At 39.9% G+C, this 17,369-nt stretch overlaps 1 protein-coding gene across 3 annotated transcripts in view; it reads left to right on the top strand.

Moving 5' to 3' along the window:
• Positions 1–17,369, top strand: part of ldlrap1a (low density lipoprotein receptor adaptor protein 1a) — a 150,782-nt gene that overhangs the window by 4,438 nt on the left and 128,975 nt on the right. Inside the window, exons 2-10 of one of the 3 annotated variants that reach the window (XM_028036310.1) lie at positions 1,854–1,996; positions 2,903–3,015; positions 3,095–3,209; positions 4,844–4,916; positions 5,019–5,114; positions 5,795–5,922; positions 6,115–6,149; positions 6,375–6,406; positions 9,530–10,729. In XM_028036310.1, coding sequence (XP_027892111.1) covers positions 1,854–1,996; positions 2,903–3,015; positions 3,095–3,209; positions 4,844–4,916; positions 5,019–5,114; positions 5,795–5,922; positions 6,115–6,149; positions 6,375–6,406; positions 9,530–9,576 — 782 coding nt within the window. In that variant the 3' untranslated portion in view covers positions 9,577–10,729. Of the gene's footprint in view, positions 1–1,853; positions 1,997–2,902; positions 3,016–3,094; positions 3,210–4,843; positions 4,917–5,018; positions 5,115–5,794; positions 5,923–6,114; positions 6,150–6,374; positions 6,407–9,529; positions 10,730–17,369 lie in introns of those variants that run through there. The other 2 variants (XM_028036308.1, XR_003597905.1) reach the window with 2 other exon arrangements.

Below are 17,369 nucleotides of genomic sequence, written 5' to 3'. Positions count from 1 at the left end.
TAGGGCAAAGAGGCAAATAAAAAAAAACATTCTTCTAAAAATGGTGAAGTACCAAACAGAATGTAAATAGGAAAGTATCTAGACTTAAAGAAAGTTTGAAAGACTTCCGAGATACTGAGAAACTTGATCAAGAGCCGTTTGAAAGGTTAAAGTAAGATGTTTTAAGAGAGTTGATCATTTACCTGGTATCCCAAAAAGTAATCTTATCATTCAGATGCCCTTCGACCATCAAACTAAAGAAGAAGTTTGTCTTTAAACTAGTCCATCTAAAATTGTTCATACATGTTTAAGGTTCTAGTATCAAATCTGTAGGTTCCTTCCCTAAAAAATATAACAATTACAATTTAACACACTATCTTCTTCCACGAGGTAGCAGAGCCAATCAGAAAGTTCTCTTTGGTTCTCATATTAAATAAAAAATAATAATAATTAAAAAAAAAGAGTTCAGGTTGTGGAAACTTGATGTAACAGATTCTCTGAAATGTCACAAGACACACTGGAAGGTGAAACATTAAGAAAGACTAAATTTGAGATCAGAAAAGCTGTTAAATCTAGTGGAGTTATCATCATGGATTTGGCTTGAACAACATATTTCAAAAGAATAAACATTACCATTTCAACACAGAAGATGAGGCGATATTGAAGTTTCATACAGTGGGGATTACTTGTCTTTTATTAACGGTAAGGGTTCAGCACGTGAACACAGCTGTCTTCCCTCACGTGTGGTTTTCGCAGCTGACCTTTGAACCCAGAGTCGTCCACATTCTCAGGCTGAGCGGTGCCTGGTACCTGCTCTGTTGGTGTGCTGTAGAGGTTTCCCGAAAAACTGTAAAACTGGTTCTTGGAAACCGAACAGTGGCTCCTGTGAGCGAGGGAAAATAACATCTGTAATTACAAGCAAGGTATTACTTCTCCCTTGGAAGACAGAAAAATGAGAGATAAGGTTAAAAAAAATGTATTAAGCTCCGTCTGAAAGCATGTTGACGCTGTGACTCGGGGCATTGATCAGTCGGCTTGTCATTTTAAGCCGGGGTTTAGTGGAACATATCTGGTTGCTGACCCTTGCTATAAATCTTGAGTTAAAACATGTGACTTGCACGAATGTGTGGTATTCCCTGCGTCCCACAGGAGATAAAAAAAAAAAAAACCTCTGGGAGGATGAATTTTGAGGTAAGGATCTCATCTTCACTAACACCTCCCACCCTTTCCCCCACTTCGCCGACCGCGAGGAAATCTCTGTAAACAGACACACGGGGTCAGGGCCGCCAGGCACCGCGCACAACCTGATAAGAAACCACATGAAGGCACACGCTGTCCTTTCAGCTCATCCAGTTTTAATTTCATAACTACCAAACACACCATCTTTTTATTTTTTTACCCCCACTGGTCATGTTGGGGCGTTGCGTGCCTCAGTGGTTAGAGCAGATGTACCGAGTTCGACTCCTGTCCTCGGTTACTTTGCCCCATTTGTGTCGTATTGCTGTCAAATAAAGGCCAATAGTGCCAAAAAAAATTGGAAACGTCATGCTCTCAGGAAAATAAAGACAATTTCCTCTTATCACAGCATGTCAAAGTCCAGGTTACCTCTGTAAATGTAAGTTGTCGGGGTGGGGGGGTTTGTTGTTTTTCTTTTGGAGATGAAATATTTACTTTGCATCCACAGAACCTTTGACCCAGACACTCTGTTTTCGACTTGATGTTTAAATTTTCTCCAACATGCAGCTTCTTAAAGAAAAACTGTATTTTCATACAGTAACATAAAATGAGATCATTCTAAAAACTGCACTTTGGTTCGACAATTTAAGATTAAAAAAAAATAAAAAATTCAACACAGCAACCCTTTTTTGTTGTAGAGCTGCCAGAGAACTGGACAGACACCCGGGAGACCATTTTAGAGGGGATGACCTTTAACCTCTGCCACCTAGGCATGACACTTGTGGATCAACCCAAGGGAGAGGAACTGTCGGCGGCTGCTGTGAAGAGGATCGTTGCTACGGTCGGTGTAAAAGAGCTCCAGCTTTTCTTTTTAGGGGATTTAAAATGTCTTCTTACTCATCGTTGCTTATGTGTTTGTCTCAGAAATTGTTGGTGTTATAATATTCATACTCTGCAACATGATATCTGTGACTGATAATGTACTTTATTGAACTGTTATGTTAGAAGTCCAAAGTAGTGGGTGATTGTGAAGTCAAAGGAAAATAATTTTCAATTTTCTTCTTGCATCTCAAAGTCTGAAAAATGCAGTGTGCATTCGCATTTCACATCCCTTTATCTAATCAACAGGTTTCTGGCCCTGTCATAAAATACAACGCGCACACACACAGTCAGACCTAAGGGCAGTTTAGTGAGTCCAGTTAACCCGATATTAGATTAAAATATATATTTTCTTAAAAAAACAATTTGGAACAATAAATTCCTTAAAGTCATTGCGGATATAGATGAGAGTAGGTCCAGCATGTATCAGTGAATCGGTTGGCCTCAGCTGGATAGATGCTTAATGTTTGTTTCCAAAATACTGAAGATGGCTAAGCTTTTCTTATCTTCATTTTCCTCTGGACAAAGAAAGTTGACTACAAATAGATGCAAGATGGTCGTGCGATGTTGTAGAAACACCATTTGCTTGTTGATTTTCAGCAGAATTAAGATTCCAGTGTGCCAACGGTTCTACAGTTCTGCTATTAGTGCAAGTAACTGCATTTGCAGTACTAATAATAACCCCTTTATTGAGACTTTATGTGACAGAGGAAATGAGTCTCAATAAATACATTGAAGTGGTTGCAGTGTGATAATGTCAATTAATCCCTAAATAAAACCCAGTTTGCCCAGTGAAGATTGGATCCCACTACTGTACATGCAATTCTAAACGCTATTAAAATCTAAAATTTATGTTTGTGCTGCACAGGCAAAAGCCAGTGGGAAGAAGCCCCAGAAGGTTGGCCTGAAGGTTTCCCCTCAAGGCATCGTGGTGCTGGACAGGTCTACCAATAAACTCCTGGAAAGCGTCTCTATATACAGGTGTGATAATGAAGCAGCGATGGAGCGCAGGTTCAGAAAGTCTATTAGACCTAAACCATCCATTCCTCTCGGCCTGCAGGATATCCTACTGTACGGTGGACAAGCTGCATGACAAAGTGTTTGCTTACATCGCTCAGAACACCCTCAATGGGACGCTGGAGTGCCACGCTTACCTCTGCTCCAAAAGAAAAGTGGTAGGTTCTGTGTTTCCGTTTTCATTTTACTTTATTAAGATTCCTGTAATAAATTCTAAAGTGAATTTTGCAACAAACAAAAAATGCCACCTCTTCTTTGCCAAAAGATATTTTAGGCAAAGAAACAAAACAAAGAAAAACAAAATCACTTTTAGCAAAAATAAGTTAGGCCATCATTTTAGGAAGGTGACAATATTCTAATTAAAAACAAAAAAAGTTTTGTAAAGAAGTTAAGTCTTCATTGGTCTTTATTTATTGACATTTTTTTCTTTAGTGTTTTTTTTTTTTACTGTAGTCAGCTGGATTTTCAAATCTCTTAGCTTTTTTAAAGATTTGATTAAAGTGCATAAAAAGAAAAAAGGGGTACCAAATATACACTCTGAGGAGAACCTAAACACCAAAGCTCATGGGTGCCGTTACCTAGGTAACCCAATTTTTATTAATCTGTATACTATGGCGAATGAAAACATCTGTCATCCTCCAAACAACAATCAATTTCACATTTACCACAGACCACATAACAAGTTCATGTGAACTCCGTGAAGATGACGGTATCAACCAGTCACAACATATTTACAAAGCAGAAGATGAGAACTGAATTCCAGGAAATGACTTCATCACTACGTTTTTATGTTAATGTTTGTCCCTTGGATCACATGATGGATCATTTGCAGCTTCTCCTTCTGTCCAAACAACAAAGCAGCAAAGCTGCTGCACCCATCAGCTAGTGCAACAGTGAGTTACCATGGAAACTGAATGCAGACCAGTGGACAGACATTGCTGACCGCAGAGTTACTAATTTCTCAGGAAAACCTCCCTCCTGCTATACATGAGTAGTTCTTCTGCCCTCCCAAGTGCTGATTAAACTTGTGATTAAAGCAACTGTTTGATTGTATATCTTAAATGAATACAAGTTACTTGATACTTAATTATAAACCTAGCAGATTTAAGAATAAAATAATCTTTTAATTTTACCAGCATGTGTTTTTTTTTTTTAATGTAAGGATTTGGCCGTGGCCCTGCTGGAGTTCTGAGTTGAATCTGTGGAGGGAACTAAAGATTAGGGTAATGGCAAAGAGACCTTCCAATATCACACACCTGGAGCTCATTAATAATTGTCAAAATGCCAGTGGAAACAAGCATTCTGGGCTTAGCTATGACTCTGTTCTCAGATTAAACTTTTCCTTTGACTTCTTATATGAAAGGAAAACTGACTATGTATCAGATGCAGTGTGTCTGGAAAGCATTGGCACCACTTCACTTTTTCCACATTTTGTTATGTCACAGCCTTATTCCAAATTTATTGAATTTTTTTCATCGAGTGTTCTGTAAATTTCTTGAAAATATAAAACTAAGAAATCATAATTATATAGATGAACTTTAATGTTGATCAATATACACCATGAGCTTTGGTGTTGACACACAAACTTCACCATGAATTCAAGCTAACACTTTTTTTCCCCTTATATTTGATTCAATTTGTACTTCTGGTTCTTTCCCCCTCTTCAGTTAAGTAAATCAAGGTTCTCCAATCTGTTGATTTCACTGAATAGAATATGTGCTGTCATATTCTGTTAGTATTTTCTGTCACAGGGCGTCATTAGCTGTGCTCCTCTCTTGTGTTTTTTTTCCAGGCGCAGGCAGTAGCCCAGACAGTCGCCCAGGCCTTCACAGTAGCCTTTGAGCTCTGGCAGGTGGCGAAGGAAGGTGGGGCCCACTTTAATCTCTCTTTTCCCCTAAATACATCTTGAGGTTGATGGCGACTGTAGGTCTGGATGGTTTTTATGTGAGGCGTTTTGTTTTTTGTAGAGAAAGGTACGAGAGTTAAGTCTGGTTCTGCAGGAGAGGGCAGCAGCAGTTCCCACTCAGAAAGGTCCAACAGTCTGGGGAGTCTGAAAGGAACAGGTGAGAAAAGAGTACTGGGACATATTCTCAGTGAAGTCAAATCTTCTGTCACTCTCTTATTTTAAATGTTAGAGCATCTGGAAATAAATTTTACACTATACACAGTATAGGCACAGTGTTGCACATTGATTAAGGTACAAAACCAAGTAGCTTAATTTTTTTTTCCTGGTGACGTAGAAGAATCCATTGATGCCAATGTTACTGTTTTTATGCAAACAAATACTTGTTTTGTTATTTTGTTCTAATAATAGCATTTCTTAATCAAGTGCTACAGTATGCATAAGCTCTGTCTGCAGAGCTTATGCAGATGTTGATTTGAAGATTCTTTCAAATCAACATGTATGGAGGGGATTTATTTTCTAAATAATTCAGCTACAAATTATAAACAGCCCTATTCAATCAGTTACTATGTAATTACGTAGTTTTCAAATGATCTGCAGTCTGAACAGTCATGTCGAATTGAGCATCAACACCTGCTGAGTTAGCGTAGTCTAAGGCTGCACAAACAAAACAGCTACTCCAGCCATTGGGTATTAAAAAAGTATCCTACTGTCCTGATAGATTAGCTGTAAATTTTACACCAAACAGACAAAATACAAAACAGTAGTGAGGCATATTAAAAAGCAGATGTTAAAACATTTGAATACATGACAGCAGTCGCTTATTTTTCCTTCATTCAGATGCAGCCACAGAAATCCTTTTGGACTTGGAGGATGGTGTGAAAGTGTTGGTGGAGAGTAGTGGGAATACAGGCGGCGATCAGCTGGATAAGCACAGGCCCTCGGAGACCAACAACAGTCCTGCCTCGGTACGATCTTTTCTGACTTGTTTCTGTTTCACAGACTGAACAAGTTATCAAATATTTGCTATTTTTAAGCTTAAGAAAATGTGAGATTTCTCAGGGAAGTTGCTGCTCATAATCCTGTGATAGAAACTATAACAAACTGGACGTAATCTTTCGTGGCCGATCATTGATATCCTTTTTTTTTCTTTCTTCCAGGAAATGGAAGACAGTTTGGATGAAGCCTTTTCCAGGTGGGATATGAGCTATGAGCATTTTTATTCATCCATAATTAAACCGTGTTGATTCCTGTTGCAAATTCAGCCCGTCAAATCAGGGTTTTCGTTCATCCTGCTTGGCATCACAGTGCCACCCACTGGTGATTTGTATGTGCTGCAGCCTCTAAATCTGTGATTTCTCTACAAATTGGGAACAAAACTGGTAATTTTGCTCAATCTGCTGTGTGTTTGTGTCTCCAGCTGTGCTCTGGATAGCTATGGTTCATTTCCAGGTAAAGTTGAGCATCGCAGTAAACCATGACTAGTCTTAATCACTAACCTAACCGGAATCTGTTTCATTTAATCACTACCAAAGCCAATAAAACTGTTTATAGGTCAGTAATGTGTGTCAGTAGTTTGAAGTAGCTTCTGTAATCTTTTATTGCCTCTCTGATGGGTAAATAGTCCACATACTTCAAACAAGACAGATGATTTTATGTCTTTATCACGTGGTCACATTACGTCCAAAATATTTGACGTAATTTATGAGGATTTTGTTTGACATATCAACACAAATGACCTCATAAATGTGGAATGAAAAAAATTATTCATTTTTCAAATAAAAATCTTACAAGTGTGGTGTGCCTTCACTATGATACGCCTAAATAACATCCAGTTCTGCCGTCAGAACTCACCTAGTAATATCTCACAAAATCCCGCTGCAGTTTGTGGTTTTAACATGTAACTGCATATCGTGCGGTCATTGTGTGAACCGACTCGAGAAGCAGGAACTTTATTGTTAAGCACTTCCTGTCTTTGAGTGGCTGTTCTAAAAGCGGAGCAGTGAGAAATAATTTTATACCTGAATGTCTCTTATATAATCTTTTGTGACATTATTATTCTATACAGTAAATGGATGTCTGCAGCCAATCCAGGTCTCCCAAATCTGACCAAACAAAGTGGAAGCTCAAAGGAGGCCTCATGTTCTCATCAATTTGAGCGTTTCCACCTCCCATTCATGACAAATCACGAAATGTTCCTGAAAAAATATGACTCACCTCCCCGGCCTATTCATCAAATGGCCTCATGAAGCAGAAATAACCAATTTACATCATTGTAACCAATTTTGTCTTTGAAAGCTTTAGACCTTGTCTTGGAAATAGCTGTTACTCATTATTTGAGACAACTTCATGGAAAACCAGATTAAACCAGGAATAAATCCAGGTTAAGGTAAATCAGGTTATCTTAACCAGATTTATTTCAAGTCCAGTTACTGAATGTCTAACAAGCATCAAAGTCATGAGTGGGGCTGTGGCGGCGCAGGGGCAAAGCACGACCTGCGTATTGAGGCCTTAGTCCTCATGGCGGTGGTCGCAGGTTCGATTCCCGGCCTGGAGACATTTGCCGCATGTCTTCCCCCACTCTCATTACCCTGTTTCTTGTTGAACTACTTTCAAATAAAGGCCACTAGAGCCAACAAAACCTTAAAAAAAGCATCAAAGTCATACAGGCAAAATCTCCACATCCTTTGGTAACAAGTTGTTTCTCTTGTATTCCATAGCTACTTTTCAGCTGCTATAAATACTTACACTAATCAACGAATGTTCCCATAATGTGGTCAGCCAGAGTTCCAATAATTTTGGGGACTCTGGAAAAGTAAAATGTTTGATTTTAGAATTCTTCAGGACTGTATTCATCTGGAAAAAAGAAGGATGTAGAAAACAGGTTGGATTTCTAGAGATCATTTGTTTCAAAATATAAAACGTGTTCATTTTTAAATAGAAGTTGTTGGTTTTTTTAAGCTAATCTGGATATCCTGACATTATCTTCACTATAAAGTATGGCTTGTGGTGGTAGAGTGTGTGCAGTTACTATCTAACTTGTAGATAACAGTCTTAGCATCTTCTTGTTGTTCCTAGTTGTTTTCCATCAGCTGAATGTTTGTTTGTGAGTGACCTCTAGTGGCGAATAACTGACATGGATTCATAGAAAAACAAGTAAGGCAAACTGTAACTGACAACAATCATTACTGCCAGTGGTGCGCAGTGATAACTAAAAAGTTAGTTGTCCTGACCCTAAAGCGCTAATCATAAGCTAACAATAAAGCGCTACATCAGCATAGTAATTTGTAGAAGCTAATGCTAAAGCGCTAATTTTAACCTTGTTGACACCCACCATGTGTCAGTGATATGTCTTATATTTCCCTCTATACCAACAAATTATATAAAAATGTATTCAACTGTGCCCTGCGACAGACTGGCGACCTGTCCAGGGTGTACCCCGCCTCCCGCCTGGAACGTAGCTGGAGATGGGCACCAGCAACCCTCCCGACCCCATTAGGGACAAGGGTGAACAGACAATGGATGGATGGATGGATGGATGTATTCAACTGAAAGTTTGCAAAACAGTAAAGTGTATTAGCACTTTATAATTTATAGGGAAAAATATATTTAGGCAAAGCTAGGTGTTCAACGTTAGCAATAATGGAAAAGCACTAAACAAAAAGTTAGTGCCGCTATTAGCACATTAGCAGCCCACTGAATGTGTGCTCACTACTGAGCACAATGCTAATGGCTGTAATAAAAAAAACATTAGACATAAATGTGACATCAGTTTGACTTTTGTCGTGACTCTACTCAGACTTTCCCTTAACTTCTAGTTCCACTTTGCTAATTCAAAGTGACGATGCTAAGAGAGTTTTCTATTAGTTGATCATAACTTCTCCATAGAAACCCATTCAAGAGCTCTGAACTTTCACTTCAACAAATAGAAAATGCAGCAAAAGACTCTTGAACAAGTTTCACATGTTTCACATGTCCATTACTTGATGTAATGTCTCATTACTTGATGTAATTACTTGATTCAATCAAGTAATGGGACAGCTTATGACAAGAATGGACCCAGTGACTTTTAAACCATAAACCCTTTAGAGTTTATGGCTTATAAAGTATGGGAGGGTGTTACTTTTTTTAATTAATTTTTTAAAATAATTTTATTTTGGAACCTTTGATTAGGTTTACTCATCTAAATGAAATATAATTTCAGAAAGACACTTTTTCTGGCATCTTTATGTGACAGAGTGATAACACTTAAGTCCTAGTGATGCACCAGTGGAACCAGCTGGCTTCAATAAAAAAATTTTCCCCCTCAAAACTAAAACACAAAACATAAAAATATGCTGCATGTTCTTTGATATTGATAGCAGTTTTGAATAAAACAGAAAATACTTCTCCAGCACTTATCTATATTTTACATGCTGTTGATTGAATCTACGGACATTTGTCCAACTCTAAAATCTGGCCGATTGACTGGTGTAGCTCTGTGTAGTATTTTAGCCCAACTTTAGACACTTATCAGGTTTAACGACGTTTTCACTCACTTTCGTATCTCTTTTGTTTCTCCCTACATTGACTCAGACTGGCAGCATCGCGTACTAACCCCAAGGTCTTGGACATTGGGGTGATGCCCCAAGACTGGCTCACCAAACCTGACTGGGGCAGCACGGACAGAAACACTCACCACTGTTTCAGCGCACACAAGGACGATCCCTTTGGTTTCTGATATCTCAGCACAGCAGCGAAGGAGGGGAAGAAACTTTCCTTACTTTATCGTAATGCAAGATTTACCAAGAGGCGACAGTGAGCGCACAAGGGAACAAGCATGATCCTCGCTTATGCACTTTTACCATGTGCAGTTCTTCCTTTGTCGTGCTCAGTCTGCTGCATCTGTGCACCAAAGCAATATTAACACTACGTCTTTGTGCATAATCGTTATATGACGCAGCATTTGTTCACCTAATCAGTATTCCCGGCCGCAGATGTAATATGTATGTGCTTTGGTTACATTGTGTAGTTGCAGAGTTTTTGTTAAATGCATAAAGTAGGAAAGTTTAACCTGAAAATCACACGACAAACCTTAACGCCAGCAAGGTAATTACTGTTTTCAGTTGTTATTCACTTCCTTCATGGATTTATTGTGTAGTTTTGGCCTTCCTTTGCCAACATATATTCTTCTGTGTATAATCTGAAATTTTATTCTATTTATTTATGTACTTTGCATATTGTAGTATGCCTATATTTCTCACTGATGCAATGAAAATTCATGTTGAATGATCGTCTTAAGGAATGTTTTTTTTAATCAACCATCTTTGTACAGGAATAAAATGTATTAATTGAAAGCACAAGGCTTTTTCACATTCTTTGACTGTTAACATAAATTTTAAAGTTATTTGTATTTACCCAAGAAACTTGTTTCTAATTGGAAATGACATGGGGGGTCTCTACAAAGATGAGAATGAACTGAGGGGGAGTGTTCTTAGAAGAAGAAAAATATTTTGTTTTATTTACATTTTAAGAAACAATTCCAAGTTGAAAATCATTCATGCTTTTCTCAATAGTCACCTGGCGGTCTTTAACGGCATTAAGGTAATCAAATGTAAATGATATCAGCTGAACTCTTTCACAGCTGTACTGCCCTTTTATGATGATAATGACAACATATTGTATCAGGGTGGGAATGAAACTTAAAACTCCTAACTTAATCAACCAGCTTTGTACAGGAAAACATTTGTAAAATGATCTGCATCTAATCGCAATTAAACAAATTGTGAGCACAAAGCAATAAAGTCTCAAGTTTTCAATTCACCACATTTTAATCACTGTTAAGATTTGGTCATACATCCAACATATAAAGCCACCGAGAAAGCTCAATTACAAACTTATTTACATTTTCAGAAACGATTTACTCTTTAGGAAGCCTTTCAACATTTGACTCCAATGCTAATGTTTTCAGCATTAGCAGCTGGTAATGTGTCTGTCATGAATGTGAAAGAACTGAAGCTGATCGCTTAATAAACCGACGCTCCACAGCTGCAGACTGCGTGAATCACCCAACATGCTGAAAGGTAAAGGCGTGTGCACATGACAGCCCGGATTGATGCAGTAAAACTGTTTTCAACACTTCTGATTTTAGGAACCTTTTCGCTGACCACTAAATGGCGCCAAACAATTATAGTCTGGAAGACATTCTGTGTGTATCACTCAGCATCTGTTGTAAGCATCCACCACCTTGATTTTGAACTGGAACAGTACTGTTACTGATTCATGGCACAATATGTCAAAAAAAGGGTTAAAGGATCAGACAACATCAGTCATTTAAATATTAGGCTCTCACTAAAAAGGTTTAGCTTTGATCTGAATCAGTTTGTTGCAGGCGGGCTAAAGCTATGTGGTGTTTACATTGAAATTGTTGGTCAAAACCTCACAGGGGAGTGAGTGGACGTGATTCCTGAAACTTGGAAAAGAGTCAAGACTTTTGACTTGACCTGATGAAAGCATTTCCTTCTTTAACAGCAATGACCCCTCAACCCTTTGACTTGAAAACAGGAGAGATAGAGGATGATTGTAACCCCTTTGTGCTTCAGCTTATTTAACTCCTTCAGTTTTGAAGATAGATGTTCTCAAACTGTTATACAAAATGGCTGCATGTGTTTATTACGAATGATATGAAGCCAAAGAGCAGAGATTTGCTTCAAACTATTATCATCAAACTTTGAAATGTCAGAACTCAGTTTATTAATGAATAACCACAACTTACACAGCATTGGTCTTATTGACTAAAACTACGCAAATCTGGATAAGGATGGTGATGAGGTCGAGGTAGAGACTGAGAATGAGGATGTTGTGAGGTTGAGGATTTTGAGGCGGTGGAGTTGGCATATGATCGCTCTCTTGAAGTTTCCAGTGAGGTCTCTTGAGTCTGATGCCATTTACTCTGAGGAAGAAGAGGATGATAATAAGGATTGCCTTCCACAACATCTTCGCCTAGTCGAGATCTTTCCAACTTCAGACTCCAATGGAACCACGACCTCCAGGATGAGCTTAAGGGCTTCTGAGGATGAAGGAGAGCTCAGTGTTGATGAGGAGTCATCGTCAGAGAAATCAAATGTTTGGGGCGTGACGGCGTAGTGGTTAGCGAGACCCACATTTGGAGGCCTCAAGTCCTCGACGCGGCTGTCGTGGGTTCGACTCCCGGACCCGGCGACGTTTACCGCATGTCTTCCCCCCTTTCCTGTCAGCCTACTTTGTAAAAAGGGACTCTAGAGCCCACAAAAAGACCCCTGGAGGGGTAAAAAAAAAAAGTTTGTTCTCTTTCGTCATCTGGGGATTTTCTTAAGTCATCCAGTGAGGTATCTGGTTTTAATACCACGAGCTATGAGGACAAGGAAGTTGATGAACATGAGAAGGACCTTCCACCACATCTTCGGTTTGTGCAGACCATTCCTCCCAAACTCAGGAACCATAAAGAGCCTCTAGAAAGTGAAGAAGACCACTCACTTTCTGGGACCTCCTCATGCCATCGGGTAAGTGTAGAACTGAACCTGGCTCCCTCGACATCTGGCCCTCGCGTCTCCAGAAAGAGGACATCGGAGGTAGGCGCTGAAGGAGGAATTCTCTGCCAAGAGAATTTGTCCTTAACAGGGTAGTTCAGGGGGAAAGCCTTTTCCCTCATCCTCTGAAATGAAGAGGCACTGCAGAAGAACGTAAGCCTTCAACTTCTGCCATTGACTCATCTTGGAAGGGAAGTGGAGAGAGCTAAATGTACTTTCATGCTGAAAAGATTAAAATGGGAGATGGCAAGGCTAAGAAACTGATTACCCACATGGAAACAGTCTCTGCACATTCTGGAGATCATTTCTACTTTATTGATGTTTTTTTTTTTTTTACTTTCAATGCCTCTTGTACAGCCAGCAGAGGGCAGTCCTGGGCTACATAATGAGTGGAACTCTGGAGAATAGAAAAGTGTTAATTCAGTTTTTGTCACATCTTCAGTCAATTGCACTTGTCACCTCCAGACTAACTTATGTGTGTTGAGGCCATCCTCTTCCTAGTCGGACCGCCTCCTGTCAGAAAGATCTGTGCAGCACAGATCAGATCCTTCAGAGATCATTCTGTGATGTGCTGAGGATGTGGCGTGGTAGCTGGATCTACACACCAATGGAAAGCATACACCGGACACAAGCACCTGGCTTCATTGGGTTCCACGCAGCACACATGCGCCCACACGTTCCCTGCCACGTTCTGTGTTCGCCCTGTGTGTGCAAGCAGCTCTCTGGAGGGTTGAGAGTCACGCGGTCCCATAACAGGCTTTGGCTCACTGAACCAGGGGCTTTTTTACAATTCGTCCCGACAAGCTTACTTAACCACCTGCATTATTTAACAGTCTTTCCTCAAAGGGAGCTCCAACTCTCTGTAAGTTTGATAAAAGTCTGCACAGGCAGAAACAGCCAGGAAATATCTCTTTCTCCACAGAGAAAGGTACAGATGCCATACCTGGTGAGGACTAAAAAAACAAAACAAACCCTAATGTGACGAGGCAGGAAGCCCAAATACTGGCAAATTAATACAATCAACTAAATATTTTATGTATTTCACATTTTGTGGCATTACAACTACACAGTTCAATTTGTTTTACAAGACCTTTTTGTGAGTTGCAGTGGTGGGCACACTTCTGCTAATGCGTTAATAGCAGAGCAATTTTTTTCATTTAGCACCGTTGCTAACTTTGAAGCCGTTTAGCAAACTTAGCTTCCCCTTAATTAGTTTTTCTGGGTAAATCCTAAAGCGCTAATTTACTTAGCTGCTTTGTACACTCTCAGTTGAATATCAAAACCGATATTCAGTTGATATTCAGAATATCATCTGAATATCGGTTCAGCTGATATTCTGAACCGATATTCAGTTCAGAATATCAGTTCTGGACTGAATATAGCAGTTCAGAACAAGTATATAGGAGAATACTTGCTCCCATAGCAAGTGCAAGCTATGGGAGCTTGCACTTGCTAGCTCCCATAGCTAGCAAGTGCAAGCTAGCTATGAGAGCTAGCTTATTGTTTTTTTAGCTAGCAGTCCCCACCATTGGGGATAGATACAAGGTTATAATTATTGTAAAGTGTAAGGAAAATAAAGTTCTCAGGGTTCTTTCAGTTCCCTTTTTTCCTCAAACACTAAAGAAAAGACAGTGCAAACAATTACCTTCAGAAATCACCTAAAAAGCAAAGAGTCCACATTGTGTCATTCACCGAGAAGCACAGATTAGTCAGAGGAAACTGTTTAATGTAAAATCTCAGGGAATACAGTTTCAACTCATCATTTCAACAATGGAAAAAACACACCAGAGCTGCTTTGCTGCTTTCCCACGAGCGAAGCAGGGGACACATTAGACCAGGGGTGGGCAACTCCAGGCCTCGAGGGCCGGTCTCCTGCAACTTTTAGATGCGTCTCTACTTCAACACACCTGAGTCAAATAATGAGGTCATTAGCAGGACTCTGGAGAACTTGACTGCACTTAGGAGGTGATTCAGCTGTTGGATTCAAGTGTGTTGGACCAAGGAGACATCTAAGAGCTGCAGGACACCGGCCCTCGAGGACCAGGATTGCCCACCCCTGCATTAGACTGTAGCAGGAGAAAAAAGTTCAGCTGTATTAATACTTTTTAAAGGTTAATGCACAGCCTTCATAAAGACAATGAGGTTTTTGCATTTTTATGCAATTAGGCTCCCTGCTATGTAGGACCTTTGCACAAAGAACTGAAAGTGCATTTTCTTCTGGAGTAAACAGAGCACAAAGAACATAAACCCAATAACGTCCAGACAAGCATGTCTCATCTCCTCAAACGCGGGAAAGAAGCGGCTGTACGATATTCTGTAAGATGAAAGGAATAGCAAGACTTGAATCCCATCACCGGTTTGATGTCACTTTTATGTCTGCTTGTTAAATTCAAGCCTCCAGGCAGCAGCAGCAGCAAAGTTTATCACTCCAAAATGTGGAGAACAGCAGCAGCCATCTGAGCTGCGTGTATCCCACGGTCCTGTGTGCACCAGTTCTACACTCAGTTTTTCTTCTTCTTCTTTTTTGTTGTTGTTGGTTTTTGTCAGCTAGAAGCCGTGTTATATTAAACACATGCAGATCCATAGAGCATGCTCTTCAGGATGTTATTGTGTGCTAAATTAAGTTTTGAGACAAAAGATCTGTGATAGGCCTGCTTCTGTTATGCTATCATCTTAAGTAGGCTGAAAAGGGAGAGAAAACTCAACCTAGTTCTGAAATCTACTGTGGATTTCAGAGGGGCTTGCTGTTGGGTTGTTATATAGAGTTAAAAAGATTTGCTCCAATGGGAGAAACTCCTGCTTTTAAAGTTGAAAGCAACAAAAATAAACTTGATGGAATAGATTCCTCTGCAATCAATGCCCATTGAGTTCACATGTCTAATAAATCTTGCGTATGCTGTAAAGTGACCAACCTGCAGTGATTATTCATCGTGACAGCTGTACGTGTGCTCTGTTCATCCTATTGTCTAGGTAGAGTGCGCATCTTCATGTTATCACCATTATTTTTGACACCCGCTTCACATCAGACAGGCACTGTAAAATCATCATTAGGCTCCATCAGCCTTCTCTGACATCATCACAGTCATCGTCCGCCGTTACCTGAACTTCATTCATCAGAAATCCAACGTCAGCCTTTCCTCTGACACGGCGCCAGTAGCTTCGCATGCGTGTCTGAACACCTGCTGTCATTGGCTCTCTGGAGCTCCGGTCTAATTTATGTGTTTGGTTCCACAGGATGCCCTGGAATGGCTGGAAGTGGAGGTCTGTCTGTGTGTAATTATGTGCGTGTGTGTGTGTGTGGGCGTTTGTTTCTAATACCTTGTGGGGACCATTTTCCTGACACATACTACATTGTGGGGACACACTGCTCCTTGTGGGGACCGAAGCCTGGTCCCCACACGGGGAAACGCTGTTTTTGGGTCAGGGGTCAGATTTAGGATTAAGGTGTGAATTGAGTTTTGGTTAGGGTTAGGTATGTAATGGTTAGGGTTAGGATAAGGGTAAGGTTTAGGCTGTAGAAATGAATGGAAGTCAATGGAAAGTCCCCACAAAGATAGCCGTGCAAACATAGCCGTGTGTGTGTTTATCTGAGAGTGGGTGTGTGTTGTGGGGGATTGTTATATTGATACACAGTGCCTGCAGATGCAGCCTCATAAACCAGCCTCGTGTTTCCAGGCCTGGCCAACATTCATTGCAATATAACCTTGTCACAGCCCATATGCTGGAGGCCAACTTTGGCCACCCTCAGCCTTCATTAGCATTCAGACAGACAACAGCTGTTACTGCCAAACTCTTGAGGTGATCTGATATATTGGGTCACTGCTTTAGTGTCTTAGAGATTCCACCCTTCCTTTCAAATTGATGCACATGATACAGCTTGGCAATAAACACATTTATTCTATCCATTGAAACACATCAAATTTGGCCTGAAACCAAAAAATGCTGAATAAATAGTTTCCTTCCATCCATCCATCTATTATCTAAACCTACATTTTTCTTAACCCAACAGTCATGTTTTTGGATTTTGGGATGAAAAGGGAGTACCTGGAGAGAACCCACGAATGCTCAGGGAGAACATGCTAACTATATATACATATATTAATCTTAATAGTTAAACACTCCAAACAAATAGGTGTTATAGTTGATGCATTGAACTGTGCGCTAACCAATTGCTCCGACCCTGCACCTGCCTGTTGGCCTGTTATTTCCAAATTATGACGCTTGCTCATGCACCTCCACATTCTTGTAACTTTTGACATTTTTTAACACAAAGACGTGTTGGGCCGCTGGTGGACTGGCCTGGCACTCCTACCACCAGGCTTAGTATGTCTTCTGGGGAAAACCCTGTAAAACTAAGATTGCGTGGTTATGTGTCATAAGTAACCCAGTTTGGTTTATACTACAAACTCAGTTTTGCATCCCCTATGACACCTACAAAAGTTCACCTCAGGTATTCCACAGCACCCTTAATGTGCCATATAAATAATGCAAAGATGTAAATGACCATTAAAAAACAGATTCCTCTGTTAGATTTCAGGTGTCATCCTCCACCTTCTCCCATTTAGCAAAATATAATTAAGCACATCTGAAAAAGACTCTGTCAAAGGCCAAGGCTGGGGCTTCAAAAACAATTATTTGTTTGACTGGGTATCATGTAGCAAAGTAGCTTATGTAAATATTTTAGGTTGTATGTTGCTTTGATGCGCAGTGCTTAAGGTTTTAGGAGAAATATAAAATCTTTTACTTTTTGTCAAATGAGTGAAAGTCACAGAACACCTTCTAAGTTAATGTCAAGTGCAAAAATGCTTATTTTTCTAGTAGACAAAAGGACCAACATCAACGGTGCATTGAAAATATTGTATTTCTTT

Source organism: Xiphophorus couchianus, chromosome 13, assembly GCF_001444195.1.
Source record: "Xiphophorus couchianus chromosome 13, X_couchianus-1.0, whole genome shotgun sequence".
NCBI lineage: Eukaryota > Metazoa > Chordata > Actinopteri > Cyprinodontiformes > Poeciliidae > Xiphophorus > Xiphophorus couchianus.
Note: the sequence above shows the minus strand (reverse complement) of the source record. Positions and strands in the feature narration are given on the sequence as shown.